Consider the following 19,521-nt stretch of genomic DNA (forward strand, 5'->3'; position numbering starts at 1 on the left):
AGAACAAAATTTCAAGAAGAGAGTGGAAAATGTCTCATCTGCAGACCTTAGCCTTTTTCTAAAATACCTCAAGGAAATTCAAATAGTATTTTTATGTAATAATAAATACTACTTAAGTCTTCCATAACACTCTTTCAAGCAGAACAGTGAGACTGTCATGAAAATACAGGAGTGTATCTGTGGAGTTATATTCCTCCATGGTTTAATTGTATGACCTCAGCTTATGTACTCTAGGTATGAAACCAGCTCACCAGCTAGTCTGACATTTACTATGGTGCTGAAGGCATGATGTACTTTAAGGTCCTCAGGGATACCATGCCAATTCAACTGCACTATTAAAAACCCAGGTGCAGGGAAATGGAATCTCTAATGAACCAAAAGGCATCCTTATTGACCAATCTTTTCCACCCCATCCTAGGTTGGAAGCAAGAGCCTGCCTACTTTACTATAGCAGTGGAGCTAGGAACACACAGCGGAGCCTTGAAAAGGTAACCAATCATACAGCAGCTCAGAAGATGTGGCAGAGTCTGTCATTTCTTCCCTCCTCACCTCCAGGTTTAGTTACTTTAAAAGGCAGCTACTCTGCTGATATACTAAGCATTTTGTCTGAGAACAGTCAGCATCTCAACAGACTCTCTTCCATGGGAATGGTGAACAGCTCTCATTTGCAAGGTCCCTAAAATAATAAAGCAACAGACAAGGCAAGCAGGTGAACATCTGACTAGCTTTTAAAGACAGTCATTTCAATGCATGTGACCTGTAGCTTATGCTGTGCATGTACCTTATTTGACTGTAGCCTGTGAATGTACCTTATGCTGAAAGACAGAGTACCACAAATATGCTCCTAGTTCTGCAGCATCCAGTTATTTTGAGATGTCATTCTTACACACTGCAAACTAAGCTTGAAAGGGAACTGTAAAGCCCTCTGGCCACTCCAATCTGTCTTGCCAAAAGATTTATTTGGACACTCCCAAAAGATCAAAATTTAGTTCAGTCACCTTAATCCTCACAGTCAGAGCTTGACCCCTTATCCAGGAATAACCTTGAGATAAGATTCTCCCTGTCATATTGTTTCCTTTTCCCTGAGCTTTTAAATGAATGATTTAAGGGAGGTCTTTCTCCCTTCTGGGAAAAACCCAAATCTATGATAGTGCTTTTTTATTTTATTTTAAAAACGACCAGCTCTCTAGGATTTCTCTCTTCATACTTCTCCTCCCCATCACAACACACAGTCACTTTGAGCACATCAGCAGTGCCAGACTGGTATCAGTGTAGCAGCAGGTACCAGAAGCCAGAGATGGGATTGCCTGTGGATTGGAGATTTATCTAGGCAACCTTTTTTTAAGCGCTTCTGCATAATCTAAAGACACTATGTTATTTAATCCAATAGTTATGAGCTAAACAGAACAACTTAAAGAACAATTAATTTCCAAACATCAGTTCTTATAGAACAAATTTGAAAACTTATGCTGCTGCACCTTAAAAAACACAGTACATCCAAAAGCACACACTGTTCACTAAATGTTCATTAAATACAGGCCCCAGCTAACAGCATCTGTTTGAATTGAACAAAACTACTCTAGAAGAAAACTGAACATTAAGAAACCTGACACTATTGTCCTGCATATACCAGAGAAGACAAACCTCACGGAAGAAAGCTAGGTGGAGAAAAAAAAAATCCAATTAGTCCAGCAGACAGACTGGGCACCCTTTGGGAAAAGGGCTAACTAGCAAAGTCTGCCCTTCAGAAGAAGGGCTAAGGAGTAAAGTCTTGACTACAGACAGACGACAAGTTTCAAGGCCTACTACTATTCTCCTTGGTGGGCAACTTCAGCAGCCCTTTTCTCCCTTATTTGTGAATCTGTCATCTTTTTCCACCCTCCCCTCCTGTTGCCCTGGGCTCTGTACCCAGCTGCATGTTACCTGCTGAACTTTGCAGAATTGCTATGCCAAGGCAGCAGTGTTTGCTGAATATCGGGAGCTGCAAAAAGGGAGGGGAGAGCAAGGAGCCTTCATCCCAATTTTACCTGACCTCAGAGACCTGAGGACTCACAGACATGTGGCAAATGCATGAGCTGCCCACAGATCACAGGGAAGTGCTAGACTGAAGATCTGCGGCAAATGCAGCATTTACATTTTCCATTTCATCGCTGGATCATGCTTGTAACAATGCCCGGTTAGGCCTCCCCCTTAGCCTGCCACACTGGCTGTGCCAGCAAAGCTTAGCTGATCAGCCTCAGCAGAAACAAGATATTTGGGAAACATTTGCAGATTGTCATGTATTCATTTTTCTCCTATAAAGGCAGGACGATGAAATGCAAAGAGAAATCTAGTTAGACCAACCTGCCCAGTTTCCAGCTGGGACAGTACTAGGGGCAGAGATGCAGGGTCTACTCCAAGGTAAGGGAAACTTGAGTCGTTCAGGTATCAACATTTTGCAGTGGACAGTATTTCAAATATTTGCACAGCCACATCCCATTTAGAAGAGAACTGCAAACACTAGGGCTTTTTACAGCAGAACTGCTGCATAGAAGTCGTAACAAGGGGCTGAACACTTCCCCACTTATCCAAGTCAGGACACCAACCTTTGGGGCTCAAACAGCAGAATGTTCAGGAGTAGGGAGTGTTACAATAGTAACAGTAGTTCCTGAACAAAACAGCATATTCAAGGGCCTAAAATAAACCGCAGGCAAGACTGGAGATAACAATGCTTTATTTGTACATTTCAGCAACAGGAGAAATAATTGAAGATGCAGTTATCTGCTTTGTTGTAAAGTATAAAAACATTTAATTATAAATATTTAGCTAAAAAAGCGTGATTTTATAAAATATAATCTGTGAAGATATATACACAGTTTAATTGTTTAGCAATTCTTTCACCTGACATTAAAGAGTAGAGGTTTTTCTATTTATTATTCCATGCTCACAGTTTAGTGCTCACAGTTTAAGAAGCAGAACAGACAAGTGAAAAGACAACTGATGAGTTCTGGTTTGGAAGGAAAAAAAAATGCACAGACTGGGGCAATTGCAGACGCTGAACTTGAGTAAATCTGTTGTTAGAGAAAGGTCTTGCCAAGGGAACACAGTTTTCCTTTGTCATGACCTGCAATGTATATGACATTTTAACATCTGTGGGCAAGTCTCCTGTGTTTGTGAAAGAAAATGGCTAAGTTTAGTGCAAGCCTTCTAAATTCAATCTGGCTAAATGCGCTAACCTGTCTGCTCTTATCTTCTTGAGCAGGGATTGCTCAGTATGCTCAGCTGGTTTTTATCTGTCACAGCTCTAATGAAATCAAACAGTCACCTATATGATTCAGGATAGGAGCAGATTTCCAAAGATAAAAATAGTGTGCCTTTCAGTCTCATAGTCCATCTGGCAATATCCCTTAAAAATCTGTTTCCTCGAAGTCTAAGGCTGGAAAAATACAGTGAAGTTGTACAGTACGCTAACATGATGGAATGTGAAAGAAGATGTATGGTCAGGCAACTCAGTTTTCTATTCCTTGTTTAAGGGACAGATTCCTGCTTTCAAAGTCTTGGAAAAAATCTCACCTCTTATTGAAAGGTTTATTATGGCACTTCAGAGAAGAAAAAGTGGAAGACCCACCAACATGCTGTTGGGCAGCAGAAAAGCTACAGGAAATCATAATTAACTTGATCCATGTCCCTAATAATGATCTTTCTCTTCACAGTGCTTTCACAGTGCCTGCGGCACAGGGCTTTGAGGAAGACAAGGGGAAGTCAAGGATGCGTGACAACACCCAACAGCAGTACAAACATACAGGAAATGGATCTGTACTTTGTACATCCCAATTTATACAAGACCTCACTACTTGCCTGTAAGCAAGGAATGAATTAATAAGGAGTTAAGAAAATGATGTACAGAAAAAGAGGAAAGAATGAAGTAGGCAAACACAACATTTGTCAGTGCTCACCCATGATTTGCTACCTGCTGTTTCTGCTTCAGGGTGACGTGCTCCTGACGGTTCAGAGCAAACAGCATGTACACAGCTCTTATGATTCGCATCGTTATGAGTGCATAGTAACTGCAAGAGTTGTGTCCTTAACAATTCAGAAGGATCTTCAAGAGAGGAAGGCTAGCAAAGCTGTAATGGATTTTAGGCAGAATCCAGGCAGTACTCTCCAGGTAGAACCCTGATCTGGGAAATGTACCAAGTCATGTGCAATCTCGGAGCGCATATTGGCTGGTCTGCTACTGGCTAAACGCAGACTTTAACTCTCTGAAAGCTGCTCGACGATGTCTCCTTTCCTCCTCTTCTCGCTTTCGCTCATCCTGCTCAGCTTTTATCTCTGCTTCAAACTTACTGGCTGAAGAAAGGGCTTGAACCTTTAGAGGAGAGAGACAGAGAGAGAGAGGAAAAAATAAGAGCATCAAACTGTGCAGAAGCAGAATCAGAGTCTGAACTACTCCCAAAAGAATAACACAGAGGACTGTTTGCCACACCTTCTGCCGCTTGCTATGAAGTTGTCAGGATGGGTCAAGTATTAATTACACTGAAGCACTTGGGTATTTATATCAAAAACTTGTTAGCTCAGTTGACTTTGACATCAATGCAGGAAAGGTCATTTACTATTACGTCACTAACAAATGACCAAAAATGCCATCAGTACTAAGTTAAACATTCTTTCCATAACTAGCCAGCATAGCTTAAGCTGTGAGCATGCATTGATAGAAACTGTTGCAGAAAACAGTTCTGAATCATAGCCAAATTTGAGAACATCATACTACGCCATGAATAATCAGCAGATCAAAGAGACATTGTTTATTTGCTGGCTATTTTTCCAGCTTTCTTTCCAGCTTTTATCTCAGTACATCTGCTGTGCAATAGCTGTGCTATGCTCTTGGGAAAAAACTTCTTATATAAACAGGCAGGATTATTTTCTAAGAGAGCTTTCAAAAAGGGTGCTTTGTCAGCTTCAAATGGTGCAAAGCTCTTTCTGCCAATCCCATAACTCTGTGTAGTAATTCTGATCCCAAAGGTTACACAGAGCTGCTCAAGAAAGAGATAGCTGAAATTGTGTATTCTAAAATACTTCGTTCACCAGTAAACTCAGGATGTCCCAATCGAGGGAAGTTTTGCAAATGAGAAAGTTAGTCCCTGTGCATTAGTTTCCAGGATGCTTTTTACTTTAAAAATGGTCAGCCGGCTAGTCATATAAAGCTCCCAGCCACAGGGTCACAAGTGGGCCAGTCAGCTCAGCGTCAGACCCACTGCTGTGATAGTGAAGCAAGCCATTTTAGCATTCACCAGTCTCTAGCACTAGAATACAACATACATGTTTGAATGGAAAAACAATGTCTGAGAAAGGAGAGGAACAAAATACTCATCCCCTTAGCTAGGAAGGAGCGTGGCAGAATCCTCAACTGGAAAGCAAGCAGGGATAGTGTCAGTGATACTGCATTGCCTAGTAGAGAAGGAACAGCAGGTCCATGGCCAGGTCCTGAATAGGACCTGCATACAGAGCTTATTCATGTCGCTCTGTGCCACACCATACCTTAGCTTCAAAGAAGTTCTTGGCTCCCTTGACTCCCTCAATGGAGACATCGATCTCTGACAGCTTTGCAAGTGTCATCAGGCCGCTGTCCTCCTCAAGCTCCCCAGCTGCAGCTTTATGGAAAATCAGCAGGAACTGGCAAAACAGATAAGAAATGTTCAAATTCTTCACTGAGGCTCAATTTAAAATGCAAGCAGTACAGACATTCACCTGTGGAGTAGGAATTTACATATTTTAGCAAAGGAAAGCAGGTCTATATAAACCTAGTGGCACCATGGAACTTGTACTCCAGTACACAGCTCTTCTGGACTTGAGGCAGACAGCTCAGAGGAAAAGAGATTTTCTGTGGAGGAGAGCCGTGGTGGGAGCACAGCTCCTACTGAGCCTAGGCTCTCAGATGGCAAGAGAAATGCAGCCATCTCCATCTGTCAAATGCTGTGTTCTCATCCTCCCACCAGCTTCCCTAGCGTTTTAGGGTCTCAGATCACATCCTACAACAACAAAGGCAGAAGACCAAAGTCAGCCCTGGCACAAACCTGAACCCAGTGCCTGCCTTCCCTGACCAGCTACATTGAGGTGCTAGTGCATTCCTCTCAGAGAGGACAGCAATTCAAGCCTGCACACTGGAGCGGGATCTGAGGACTGCCTATGCTGTGAACTTTGCCTTAGGCCCTTCCAAATATTGTGGTCTGCATGGTACAGGAGGGGAGAACAACATTATGGTCAAAGACACCAAGACAACAGAAGGTGGCCACTTCAACTCACACCCAGTCTAGGACATGGGAGAAGCTACTTAAATTTGCCCTTGGAGCTATGTTTCAGTTTGTTCTGGGGAGCCCAGACTTGTTTAGCTAAAGTTAGGAAAGCCTCTATTTCTGTTGTGTCAATTAAATAACATAGGAGAGCTTCTCTAGCGTACCTCTCAGTGCTCAGGACAGACTCATACCCTTGGGAGTCAGCAATGGTGTGAACAAGCATTTTCTGCAGAGCAACTTGTGTTGAAGCCTTTGTCCTGCACTGAACAAATTGAGTCACTAGAGCAGAGCACGTATCAGCAAGTGAATCGTAAAGGGAAACAAAAAACCCAGCCATATTATGGGCCAGAAAAGCGTATTTTCTACAAGAGGAACAAGACCAGCCTGTTTAAAAATAAAGATCTTTTCACCATCTTTCAATGATAACTGAACTCCAAGATATGGATAATTTAAGTGCAATTGTAGAGGTCTTGTAACTCTCCCTGCTGCTCTTGACCACCCCCAGCAAGGGGTCTCAAAGCTTGGCACAGCACTGAAAGAACAGAAGTGAGGGAAAGGGGACAAGAGGAATGAAGACGGTTCACTGCACTACTTTGGTCCAGCGTGGAGGGCTCCAAACACCACACAGGATGCTGTGAAATCCACCTGCATGGAGGTGTCTGACATCTTAGCGCCGCGCTCCCTAACCACCCAGGTTTGGGACTTTGCTTGTTCCTACAGAGAGCCCATGTTATCCCAGAGGAGGGCAGCAGAGTCCCAGTATCCACCCTGCAGCCAGCCCCTGATGCACTCTCCTTTTTCCAGGAGCTTACAGAAGCAGACTGAGATGCAAGAGTTTGGGAAGGTCTCCCAGGAGGAAGGGTGGGGAGATGACAGCAGTCCTGGCTGCCCTCTCACAGATGCCGTGCTACCAGGCCTTGCTTTGTGCAACAGCCTTGTAACCCATGCGTGCTCAGTACAGAGCTGCCAGAAAGCAGGTTACTTGGGGAAGACAGCTTCCCACTCTCTCCAAACACATGTAACACATTAAACAATACTCTGCTGAGCAGACTAGCCCACTCAAAGAGACCAACAGTCCAAGACATCTTCTTGCTCTGCTCAGATCTGCTGGGTTCAGGCTTGTTCCTCTCCTCCTCCAACATAGAACAGTGAGACATTGCAGCCAGGCTGGCATTAGTCATGGTTCCTCCTTGCAGTTTCTGCTCCACCCTGCAAAGTCCCACTTCCTGGCATCTAAAAAGGGCAGTGGAAGCAGAGCAATCCTGAGGAGGCCTGCTGCAGCTGCCACACGGGGAGGGACTGGAAACACCCAGTCACAAGAACAAGTGTGCATGAGTCACCCTGAAACTAGGGGACAGGGCAGCATTCCTCCAGCTGACATTGGCTGCTGCTGCAGCCAGGAAGAGTGGGCTGCACCAAAAAGCACAAGGAGCTGAATGAGCTCTAGAGGCAGCCCAAGAACTGGGCAGGATCACACTGGCTTTCCCAGGAGCCAGGGAGCAATCCCCTTCCATTTCGTCTCACTGACCTTGTTATATGCCCTCTAAGTATCAGTCCTCCCTGAACAGGGAGCATCAGGAATTTGCTTGCGATTTCCTGAACTGTGCAGGAAACCAAAGTGCAGATGTGCTCCTTTCCTAACTCTTGTTTCACACCCAATGTTGGGTGTGAGACATCACATTAAGCTAAGCCTCAAATATCAGAGAAGACACAGTGAATAATACTAGTTTTAAAAACCCTGCTCTCAAGGGGCAGGACATGCTCTTTCTACCCAACTAACCTGGTAGAGACAAGAAATATACCCAGTCTTGCATCCTGAGTGGTCTAATAGCTGTCCTGCAGTGCCAGGTCTCACAGCAGTGCTCGAGTTGAAGAGCCCCCGAGGGCACCGTGCATCCTTAGGGGTGTGAGGGGACATGAGACTGACTGGCACCAGCAGTCTTGAAACAGCTTGCCAGAAAAGCAGTGGCACCCAAAACTGGTTTTCACAAACCCTGCTAGCAAACACAACATGGGTCAGCATTTAAACACTTCAGTGTGGGTGTGAAAGAGCGTGGGTGGATTTCCGTGGGTTCTAGATAACAGCTCAAGTTAGACATTGCTATTATAGTAATTAATCCTAGTTTCCTGTGCAAGTTACAGAAATTAATGTTCATGCATTTTTTCCCCATCACTGTATCTGATGTTTAAATCTGAACTGTTTTACTCAACTCATGGAGAAAGGCTAGTGCAGTTGATTGATGATGTATTGATGGACTTTGAATGGTCAGAAGTCAGCTTTCCTAGGGAGCCAGCAGTTCATCAGCAGGAAGTCAGCCCAATACAAGCCTGCTTTCCAGCTTACGTGTGAAGGGAAGACTCAGAGCTTTTCAAAGCAACAACAAAAGGTGACCTGTTGCAAACCAGAAGAGATTCCAGTCATTCCCTAGTGCTGCTGAGAGAAGCGCACCTCCAGGCAGGTATGTCAGGGCTTGTTTTAGAATCATAGAATAGAATCATAGAATCAGGAAGGTTGGAAGGGACCTCTGGAGATCATCTAGTCCAACCTCCCTGTTCAGCAGGGTCATCTAGAGCGTGTTAGACAGGGTTGCATCCAGGCAGGCCTTGAATATCTCCAGAGGAGGAGACTCCACAACCTCTCCTGGGCAACCTGTGCCTGTTCTTCACTCTCACAGTGAAAAAATTTCCCCTCACATTCAGGCCAAACTTCCTGTGCTTCATTTTCTGCCCATGGCCTCTTGTCCTGTCACACGGGACTACTGAAAAGAGTCCGGCCCCATCCCCTTGACACTCTCCCTTCAGGTACTTGTACACATTGATAAGATCCCCCCTCAGTCTTCTCTTCCCCAGGCTAAACAGGCCCAGCTCTCGCAGCCGTTCCTCATAGGGCAGATGCTCCAGCCCTCAAACCCTCCGTGTTTTCCCCCAGAGAGGCAGGGAGGAGGCCTCCAGTGCTTCAATTACACACTGAGTTCAGACACATTTAAGCTAGGATTTCTCCTTTGTTGTCACAGTGGTCCAAGTCAGTTTGGATGCTCTCCCCACGCCTGCTAGTTACCACTGAAGGCAAGGGAAGCAGGACACGGCCATGGCAGCTTGTTCAGCCCCCTGCACCCACAAGGAAGCTGTCTCTCAGCCCTTCCTCTGCCTGAACAGCGGAGCTGGACTTGTGTTTCTTGCCTCACTGCAGATGTGCCAAGAAGCATCCTGCTCCTCTACCACAGGAAGCTTTGGATGTGTGCCAAGGCTGCTGTGCTCAGAGTGTAATTTGGCCCCAGAGCTCCGTCAGTGACATTGTCTCATTCCAAGCCATGCACCATTGAAGCTTGTTTGCTTGACCATCATTTTGCATCTGGCTAGGTGCTCCAGCAGCACCAGCTGCCACATGCAGCATGCCAAGGGCTGGCAGGCTGGCTGACAGGCGGCCACGCAAGGGACTGTACTCCAAACAGGTGGCAGTAGAAGAGGAGGTTTGCTGCACAGCGCTGCCAGGAAGGCGCAGCAGGATCTTCCAGAGCTCTGGGGGATAAAGGGACTTCTTTTTCACAGGAGAGAGCATCTGCAGCACTGCTCAAATAGCCAAAGCTGTCCCTTGCACTTCAGTGTGGGAAGGCAGGCCCAGGCACACGTAGCGGGGCAGAGGGCTCCTCCAACATGTGCAGGGATTTGGCAGTCTCAGCTACCTATCTGCACCAGTATCTGTGCTGCCTCCTGCACTTACCTTCCCCCTAGTCTGACCTGGGGCCAAGGACATTGTGCTCTTCCTGCTCCACTGGATTCTTTGCTACCCTGAGGGCGACTTTTGACTCCAGAGCAGTCTAGTTCACCTCTGACCAGGCACATCCTTCCCTGCCAGGTGAGCTGCTGGCCTAGAGCTTTGCTGGCACAAAGTGACAAACTCTCACCTCTCAGATTTGTCTCTCTCCACACCAGCCTGGCCCTGTAAAAATCAGTCTTTTGTCTGTCTTCTACTGCTGAGTTCTTATAGCAAAACTGGAGCTTGCAGCCCTGCCTGTCCCCGCAGCCTTTCAGCTCCCTCAGCACCTGCTTGCAGAGCAGGTTCCTCAGAGACGCAGCCGCCGTGCCAGCGAATCCACCTCCTGTGCACTGCCATGCACCAAGCCTTTGACTCCAAGCCCTCCCCTGAGGGGACTGGCACAGTGGCTGGCAGTATTCCTCCAAGCAACAGCAGGAGCATGGAGTACAACAGGGGATGAAGCAAGAGCATGGGAACAGGAACATGTAAGGGCTTTCACCACAGCTGGCTTTCTGCTCTAGAGGGCAGGCAGCATCCTCTTCCTCTCCCCCTGCCCTCACAAGGAGCCCAGCAATTCCCAAGTCTCCTTCACTCCTTACAACCAGGACTCCAGGCAGGACACAGTACAGCAAAGTCTGAACGGAAAGTGAGTTGGTTTGACATGACAGCGCAGAGAAACTACGCAGCAGCTCGCCCAACACCTTCACACCCCTGACCAGCTCAGCAAGAGCAACCACATGCCCTGCTGGGGCCTTCCTGCTCTCTCCCCCACACTCTGACACTGCCAAAGGTGCTGGCACTTCCAAAATGAAAAGCTTGTTCCCTGAGATAGAGGGCCCTGCACCTTATCAGCACAACCAAATCCCCTCTGTGAGGGACATGGCAAGAGCACAGCCCTTTCAGAAACAAGGAAGCCCAGCTGCTCAGGGCTCATCTCAAAAGCCTCCTGCAGGAGGAGGAAGCAGTGCAGTAGAAAAGCCATCAAAAAGCTGCTTATGTCCTGCAGTTGTCCCTTGCCCTGTCTAAGAGACTATTAGTTAATTTAGAAAGCCACCGCATTACGCACATTACTGGATCAGGGAGCAACGCAAGCCTAGTAGAAGATGTAACAGGGTGTTATGGTACCTGGGCTCCCTTGTGCTGAGATAAGGGTTGAGTACACTTCACTGCATACAGGTTGCTGCTGAGATTTCTTTTCTTCCTTTACACACCAACAATTCTTGCCCTGTCCATGCCACACTCAGCTGCCCCCTGTACAGGACTGACACCCCAGCAGCGAGGAACAGACCCATTAGCTGTGTGCCTCTGTTGAGATAGCATTATGTACTCAACTACAGCATCACTGAGTTTAAACCTCTGCGCAGATACAGCCACCTTCATAAAGCTTGCAGCAGCTATGCACTGCACAATGCAGAGCCATCCAAAAGAAGCTGGAAAGCCTGGGGAAGCCTTCAGTGCCTCCCCGCGAGGCAGACGGCTCTGAGCAGAGCCTTGGCCTGTACCTGAAAGGAGGTCTGAGCCACTGTATCACAGCAGCCCAACAGTACCTCATGACTGCAAGACCATGCCAAATCTGTGTCACTCCCACCAGGACAGGTAGCTGCCAGTGCTGCCCAGGCAGCTGCAGCAAGGCTTCCCAAAGCAAGAAGTCCTGGTGCACTTCAGGGCCTGGTACCATTACTACCACATGGAGAAAGACACAAACACATAGTGCTCCACACCCAGGGCTCCTCAGGATGTGTCCCACCATGGGCACTAGTAAGTTCACACACTTCCCACCTTGCACACGTGGAGGGGATGCAGCTATGGCTGCAACAGAGCCTGGCTGCTTCCTCTCACAAGTCCACAGCCACATCCCCATTTTCCCCCGCGGCCACCCTTACCTCACGGAAGCTGAGCTTCCCATCAAAGTCTTCATCCACCTCCTTAATCATGTTCTTCAGGCCCAAGTGGGTCTGTGGGGCCCCCAGCTTTTCCATCATAAGTTTCAGCTCCATCAGGTCAATGTACCCATCCCGTCCCGAGTCATACCTGCAGGGTGCAAAGGAGAGGGGGTCAGCCTTCAGCACACCCCATCCAGGGCAATGCAAAAGCATCTTACCAGAAGAGGAACTGGGCAAATGGATAAAGTCACAGGGTGATTCAAGGCTTGGAGGAGAGGGGAAGTTGCATGACAGAAGCCAGTGCTGAAATATATTAAGCTTTGGGAAGGAGCAGACAGCCTGCAGAGCTATTTCACACAAGAGGGAAGTGCTCAAGGCCAAATCACCACACAGGAGGAGAACAAGGGAACCGTGCTCATCTTGGTGGCATTCCTGCTTCCCCCACTTGCACGGCTGGTACAAGGGTTACTTCCCACACAGCTCACACCATGCACCAGCATGGCACAGCACAGGCATCCCAGAGCCAGCTACTGCTTTGTGTCTCACGCTCCTGTAGAGGAGAAAAAGGGAGCATGGACCAACCAGGACCTCCCAGAAGAAAAAGGATATCATTGCTTGTAAGCACAATATGTCTTGTCTAGCTGTTAAGATCTTTCCTCTCTGAAATGCTTTTATGCCACACAAGTGCTTAGCTTCAGGGAAGCTGTTTATCAGTGCCCCTGGGCAGAACAGAAAGTGGGGCCCAGAGGGAGAGCATGATGCACTAAGATAGTTCCAGCTGGCGCCCAAGGACTGCGTCGGGGGGCCTTACACCAGGAGAAGAAACAAATGCTCACACCCTGAGAAGGGGGATGGTGTTAGGAGCAAGACTAGAATGGGAACAAGCTCCTATGAGAACAGGAAAGACTGCAAGGACTGCTAGAAACCTTCCCACCAGGAGATCACCCACGCACATGCTTCAGGAACAGAGGCAATGACCCACAGCAGAGTGTCTGCAAAGCTGAGCAAGAGGAGAAGGGAAGAACAACCATCTTTATAACATGCCTTTGTTGGAAAGTGAGCAAAGGTTGGGCTGGGGGAGGTAAAGAAAGAGTCAGAGTCTTGTTGGAGAAGATACAAGAGTGCAGCAAGTTGGGCAGTAACTTCCCGGCAGCACGGAGGCCAGCGGCAGTCCTGCCGGCAGGATGGGGAGCAGGGATGCAGTGCCGCTCCGAGTGGAGCCATGGGCTCGCTCTGGAGGGGCGGCCGAGGAGCTGCAGGGCTCTGACGTGCTCTCAGATGAGCTGCTGGGACAGCTCCACCCGCAGGAGCACCTCTTTGCACTGCCGTAGCTATACTGCAGGTGCTCAGCCCCTTCCCAGACCCAAGGCTGGAACCAACTTACAAAATTAAAACCCACAGATGAAGGCAGGCAGAAGTGACTTGTACGGGAAGCCGGACCACTCACAGGCAACCATGGCAGGGACAAGAGGGCAGATGGCCACAAAGATTTCAGGGCTCAGCCTGCACCTTGTCCTCCCTAGCCACTTCCCGCAGGTGCGAGCAAAGCATCCGGCCACAGATGCTTAAATCCACAGGGATTTAAAGCTTCCAAGCCCACGGGCCAAGTGTTCTGCTAGTAGAGAGCCCCATGGTGGAGCTCAGCTCTGGGGCACAGTGGCTCCCTGCCAGGCCTCCCCCCCCTCACCTCACCAAGGCAGAATTACATCCTTCCGACGGCTGGGAGAGGCAACCCCAGGCACACCGTTAAAGCTCCCTGCTTTGGCAGGAGCAGTCAGGCGTTTCTGCCTGTCACCCTTCATTTGCTATTAGCTCACCTCCAAAACAAGCAGTGCCTGTGGCCACCCCAGACAGACCAGCACAGTTGTGGTTCCCCTGGAAGATGGTGCTTTCCAGCTGGCATAGCTCGCAGCCGCAAAGAAAGCCATGGCAGAGGAGGGCACGAACACAGCCACGTGCCCCTGAGCTGCCTGCTGGCACAGGCAGCGTGAGGCTGGGTCACCACCAAGAGCATCCCCTGCCCAGGTCCTGCTGATTGCAGGGATGCTGCTCTCCCAAGACTGTGGTGGCCTTCGAGGCACCAAGCCAGGGCCTGGTGCAAGAGATACCAGCACTACCCTTCTCCAGAAGCTGGAGCTGCAGTCAGCCTCACCATTGCTTTTCCAGAGAGCCCCACCACCTACAAAAACAATTTTAGACTGTCTGTGCCTCTTTCCTCCTTCCCCCCACCTCTTCCTTCAAAAGGGCCAACACTCTAGGTCCGAGTGACCCTGAAGGGCAGGAAAAGAGGTCCCTCACAAGCTCCCTACCACCAGGCTGGCTCGTACCCGCCTTGTGCTACTGATCTGCCTGATGCACTCTGCCTTCAGCAAATCCAAAATGCTCTCCAACTTGGTGGGCTTGCGTAAAATGAGCAGAGCACAGAAACTTCTGTGGGAGCAGAAAGCGGGTCACAGACCTCACAAGTCAGAGGAAAGAAGGGCGCTAGGTTTATTGCTGCAAGGAAGAAGCCAGTTAAAATTAAGCTATGTGTTAGCATCCCTCCGAAGCCCAGCGCCGAGCTGCATTTTCAAGGTCTCACCGAAATGTAATAGGTGCACTCTCCCCCATATTGAATCATCAGATTGCCTTTCCTTTAAGTTTGGGAGAAAGGCTTGGGAAAGGTTTTTCCCCTCTGAAATACAGCAGATGCAGTTGTGATGTTTTGTCAGCCAAAGCAGCAGCGAGTGTTGTGGCAGGGTGGCACCCGGGACCGAGGGCTTTTTCAGGCCCCAGGAGCTAACGCTTGTTGGGGGCCAGCACATCCAGGTCTCCCCAGGGCATCGAGCCCGCCTGAGGGCGAAGACACCGCCTGAAGGGGTTAACCGGCCGTCGGGCACGGCTTCAGGGCTCTGTCCTCCCAGTGAAGAGTAGCACAAAGCAAGAATTGTGCAAAACAAGGTCTCGTCAGCAGCGGGCCGCAGGGCAGAGCAACACGCCGTACCGGCCCCACAATAGCGCTCAGTGCGCGGCGCCGGCAGGACAGGCCGCCCAGGGGCTCGGGGCCGCGGCACGCCGGAGGAAAGCTCCCCGGGGACAGCAGGCACCGAGAGCCACCCCGAAACAGCGTTACGAGCACCGTACGGTTGGGACAGGAGGAGGGACGGACAGACGGAGAGGACATGGGCCCTCAGCACGAGCAGCACCCTGCAAACTGCTGCATTTCCTCCCCGCCCCCACCCGCCTCCTAAAACAGCCCGAGTATTTTAGGACCTCGGTACATCCAGCCGGCCGCCACGGAGCTGCACAGCCAGACTATTTAGGGACAGGCATATTTATAGGCCTTGGGAAAGCGTAATTCATTCCCTGTCACGCCCCAGCCCTGCGCTCTCGCAGGCGCAGGCACTCTGAGCAGCAGGGCACGGCGCCGGCTGTACTTCCAGGTGCACAACCGAAGCAGGGAGCATCACTCCTGACGCTCCTTGGCCCCAACCAAAATCCCCTTATCCACCTTTCGGGAGCTCCTGCGCAGGGCTCTGGGCTGCATCCAGCCCCCAACACCACTTTCACCTGTTTCACTGCTGACTGTCAGCCCTCCGGAGCAGGGCAGGCAGCGAGAGGAGCCAGCAGAGACATCTCGCTCCTTGGGCATCCAGGAGCTGGGGCAGCAGCTCCAGCACAAACTCAGCCAAGGGTGCCAAGGCCCAGGCCAGCCCCGAAGGGGACAGGAGGGTTCCCGCTTGCAACGGTCCGGTGAGAGCCCCGGGGTGAGCTAGGACGCCGAGCACTGCTACAAGCCCTACCGCCAGCAGCATAAGGGTTTGCAGCGCGGCCACATCGACATTCCTGGCAGCAGATAAGGCACCCGCGCCTGCCAAAATCCGCTGCAACGAGGATGCACCCAGATTCCCACACTGGCTGGCTTCCACCTGGCTGCAAAACGTGCCCAGCTCCTGAAATGCTGGAGGAAGAAAAGACATCGCAGAAGTTTGGGAAGGGAAGAGGGAATACTTGCTTAAGAGGAAGAAGTCTGTTGTGTACAGTCACTGCCCAAGAAATACCCCAAGCCACTTCCCTTGGGAGACAGAACAGGTTTTCCACATCAGAGCAGTGACCAGGGTGCTCAGGACCAAAGGTGGTGTTACACAGCACAAGAAGGGGTACAGGGTAATTTTATACCTCAGAAGAAAAAGGAAGGAGGGAGAAGGGAGAAAAAAAGGAAGTGCTGAGAACTGTATTACCAGCATTGAGACGGCAACCCTCTCCTCAACAACCTGAAAAACACCAAGAGGGAAAAAAAAAAGCATTGTTGAATGGGAATTCTCAAGTCCTGGAGGATCAGAGCAGTTTGTAGGTGTCTGCCCTTCTGAAAAAGGGCTGGAAGAAGGGCCTGTACTCTCTGTGTACATTCATATACCTGAGCTCACTCCACAGGCTGTGGGCAACTGCAGACCTGACCTGCAACTCCTGCATGCTGCAATGGCCCAGTACAGGCTTTGAAATGAAGTTGTTGCAGAGTAATGGTGCTGAAGTAGTAATAATGCTATCCTAAATATTTCAAAATCCTTTCTAAGTAGCACTTTATTTCCTCTCAGCTTTACATTTCATCGGGAGCTTGGAAAGCAATTACTCCCCCCTGCCAGGCAGCTGGAGACATGGATGGCTTCCTGGGTCAGCAAGAGTTTGGGGGGCTTCTCGGCCATACACTGCTCCCTCTCGTCCGCCCCAGCACAGGTGGCAGGAGTTCTCCCCACTTGGCACCAGGGTGAACATGCGCAGCCCTACAGGACTGCTGCTCTCAGAGGGGGGCAAGGGCAAGACAACCATCTCCTTTGCCAAGCAAAGACTTCCCCCAAGACGCCGTGCAAGACCTCGCTTGGCACCGAGGGTGACGAGTCTCCCTTAGGACCTTCCTCCTATCTCACAGATTAAGCTAATCTGATAGATCTTTTCTTCCTGCCCACAGCACAGCCCCATCCTCACCCCTTTCCCAAGTGCTTGCCCCGGGCTGCCATTTGCCCAGGCAGACTGGCACCAAGGTGAGCTGTAAGACTCCAGAGCTCCAGAGAGTTTGCTTGCAAGACTTTGGGAAGAGAGGTTATCATGGTTACTGAGGTCCCCGCATATCGTCAGAACAGGCAGCTAATTAGGTCACAGTATAATTAGCTTGAGCTGCAGATTTCCTGGTCCCGCTGCCACGGAAAGGAAAAAACCCACCCAATAGCTCCCAGAGCCACCAGAGGCCTGGCCATGCTTTTCTGGCTCTTTAGTGTCCTGCAAAGCTGGGGCCACCACACAGCCCCAAGCCCCCAGGGGGGCAGAGGGCAGCCACCCATATTCCCCTCTGCAGCCGACAAGCAGGAACAGTGCCGGGGGAACGCTGCAATGCAAGGGGGAGACACGAGCCTGGCCAAGGTAACACCTGCGAGAGGCGAGCGAGCACCAAAGAGGAGCTGAAGCAGAGCTCCCAAACTGCTCCAGTCACCACTAACCAGACCAATAACCCCTGGATTAGGGACAGAGCAAGCGAATGGAGTAGGTCGTCTTACAGCCCCCAGTGAAAGTCCCTTCCACCCTGGGTCTGGTTCAAGGAAAACTGACCTGAACATGGGACTTGGCCATAGGAACATGGGACCTTGCCATGGAAAGACCCCAAGGAGGTCACAGAAGCTGGGCCTCCAGCACCAGAGGGAACTTTTTACCTGCACCCTGTTCATGAGAGCAGGGCTGAGCCTCACCACTGGCAGCCTTGACATTAGTCCCGGGGAAGTCCCATTCCCAGAAGAAATACATCACATCAGCAAAGCACCAAGGAGTCAGGAAAGCCCCATGTTCTGGTCAGCCCTTCCTCTCCCACCCTGACTCGGGGCAGCCTGAGCTACCATCAGTCATTAGCAACTCCACCTAGCCCCGCTGCAGCACCCTGGACCTGCCCACAGTCACAACGTCAGTCTGAATTACAGATTTACCAGCACTTTTCTATGCAAGAAGCTCTCACTCCCAACACAAGTCTGCAACACCAAGCATGATCTCCCCTCCTAGCAGGGGATCACAAGACAGAGACTGAGAGGGAGAAAGGTTGTTCAGAGCTTTTCAGCTTATGTAAGAGGCAAGAAAAAGCAAAGAAAGAAGAAGAATGGGGCTGTCCGGCTCACAAAAAAGCTGTAGATCTCCAGCTGACCTTCAGACAGGAAGGTTTCTAAGGGGAGATGAGGATTTTCTGTTCTCCCTGCTTCCCAAGAGACACAAGCAGATACCTCAATCAAATTAGAAGTAGCTGTAAATTGATAAGAAGCAATTTCAAACAGGAAATTAGACATTAGAAACCTGACATCCTGTGGCAAAGGGATGATAGCCCTGTCTGACAAGTGTTTTTTTTTTTTTTTTTTAACATAACTAGGAAAGATCCCGGACTGTGGTAGCCAGGGCCAACAAGCCGTACAAAGAATAAAAGCCTTAATCGCAAGGTTTAATTCAAGCTGTGACTGGCAGGAATTAAGGGAAAGGTTTCCTCACCTCCTGCAGCACGTGGTGCTGGCCAACGCTCGAAACAGGTCACCGGGGCCAGACAGAGCGGAGACCTGGCGCGGAGTGACAAACTCCAGGTTGGCCTGGAGGGGTCTGCTGCCCTCCTCCGCGCAGGGGAGGGCAGCGGAGCACCGCACGGCCCGGCAGGCCACCTTCGAGGCCGCGGCGCGCTCCGCGTCTTTGTTTTTTGGCACAACCAGCCAGCTCTCAGCTGCAACAGTCCTCACAGGGCAGGCAATGTTTTCCAGCCACAGCAAACAGCTGATTAGCATTCAACTGAAAAGCCGAGGTTTCCCACTTGCAAGGCCTGCATTTAATGAGCTCATTGTCTAAAAATTCAGCTGTAATTCAGCTCTTCCACTTTTCCTTCCCCAAACCACCGCCACTGTTTCCCCAAGCCCTGCTGCGGCAGCACCACTGCCCGCTCCCAGCTGCTACAGGCAGCCCAGCAGCAGGCAGCACGGCTCATCCCCTGCCCTCCGAGGGGCGCGGGGGGCCGAGCAGAGCCCCCAAACACACAGCAGCCCTCGCACCTCACCCACACCCACCGGTCCCGCTTCCCAAAGGCTCTGGGGATGCTCGGGGGGCCCGGGCACAGGGAGGCACCGGGGCCAGAGCATCACCCGGGCAAGGGCCACGGCGCCGCGCACCCTCGACGAGGGCGGGAACGCACCCGGCACCGGGGCCGCACAGCGGGAGCGCGCCCGCCCCTCACCGCCGCCGCGGGGCACTCACAGGCGGAACATGCGCTCCATGTCCTTGATCTGCCGGCGGCTGAACTCCTTGAACTCCGTGTAGGGGTTGAAGACCTTGGCCTGCCGCGGCTGCGCCGTGCCCTCGTTGATGTCCTGCCGCCGGCTCAGCTTGGCGCTCAGCTCCGAGTCGGCGTTGGCCGTCAGGCAGCTCCGCTCCGCCTCGCCTCCCCCCTCCTCCTCCTCCTCCTGCTCCTGGCCGCCGCCGCCGGGCTCCCCCCCGGCGCCCGGCCCGCTCTCCTCCAGCAGCAGCCGGCGCTGCAGCTTCTGCGCCAGCTCCTCCGAGGCCATGGCCGGCCGCAAGCGCCGCTCCCCGGGCCGCCGCGCTGCCGCCGCCGCGCCCGGACCTG

General features: G+C 50.7%; 1 protein-coding gene across 1 annotated transcript; it reads right to left on the reverse strand.

The window, feature by feature from the left end:
* Positions 1-2,696: 2,696 nt before the first annotated feature.
* On the reverse strand, positions 2,697-19,515 carry EFHD1 (EF-hand domain family member D1). The gene is made up of 4 exons (XM_085315316.1): positions 19,155-19,515; positions 11,913-12,060; positions 5,518-5,652; positions 2,697-4,348 (listed from the first exon to the last, which is right to left on the reverse strand). The coding sequence occupies exons 1-4, from the start codon at positions 19,460-19,462 to the stop codon at positions 4,214-4,216; spliced, it is 726 nt and encodes a 241-aa protein (XP_085171442.1). The 5' UTR covers positions 19,463-19,515; the 3' UTR covers positions 2,697-4,213.
* Positions 19,516-19,521: the final 6 nt, after the last annotated feature.

The sequence above is a fragment of the Rhea americana genome, unplaced genomic scaffold (assembly GCF_003343005.1).
Source record: "Rhea americana isolate MKP2758 unplaced genomic scaffold, rheAme1 scaffold_426, whole genome shotgun sequence".
Taxonomy (NCBI): domain Eukaryota; kingdom Metazoa; phylum Chordata; class Aves; order Rheiformes; family Rheidae; genus Rhea; species Rhea americana.

Coding starts and splice junctions, on each gene's coding strand:
- EFHD1 (XM_085315316.1), bottom strand. CDS start 19,462: ATGGCCTCGGAGGAGCTGGCGCAGAAGCTGCAGCGCCGGCTGCTGCTG. Junction 12,061..19,154: donor ATGGAGCGCATGTTCCGCCT/GTGAGTGCCCCG, acceptor TGCACCCTGCAG/GTATGACTCGGGACGGGATG. Junction 5,653..11,912: donor GGAAGCTCAGCTTCCGTGAG/GTAAGGGTGGCC, acceptor CTGTTTTGCCAG/TTCCTGCTGATTTTCCATAA.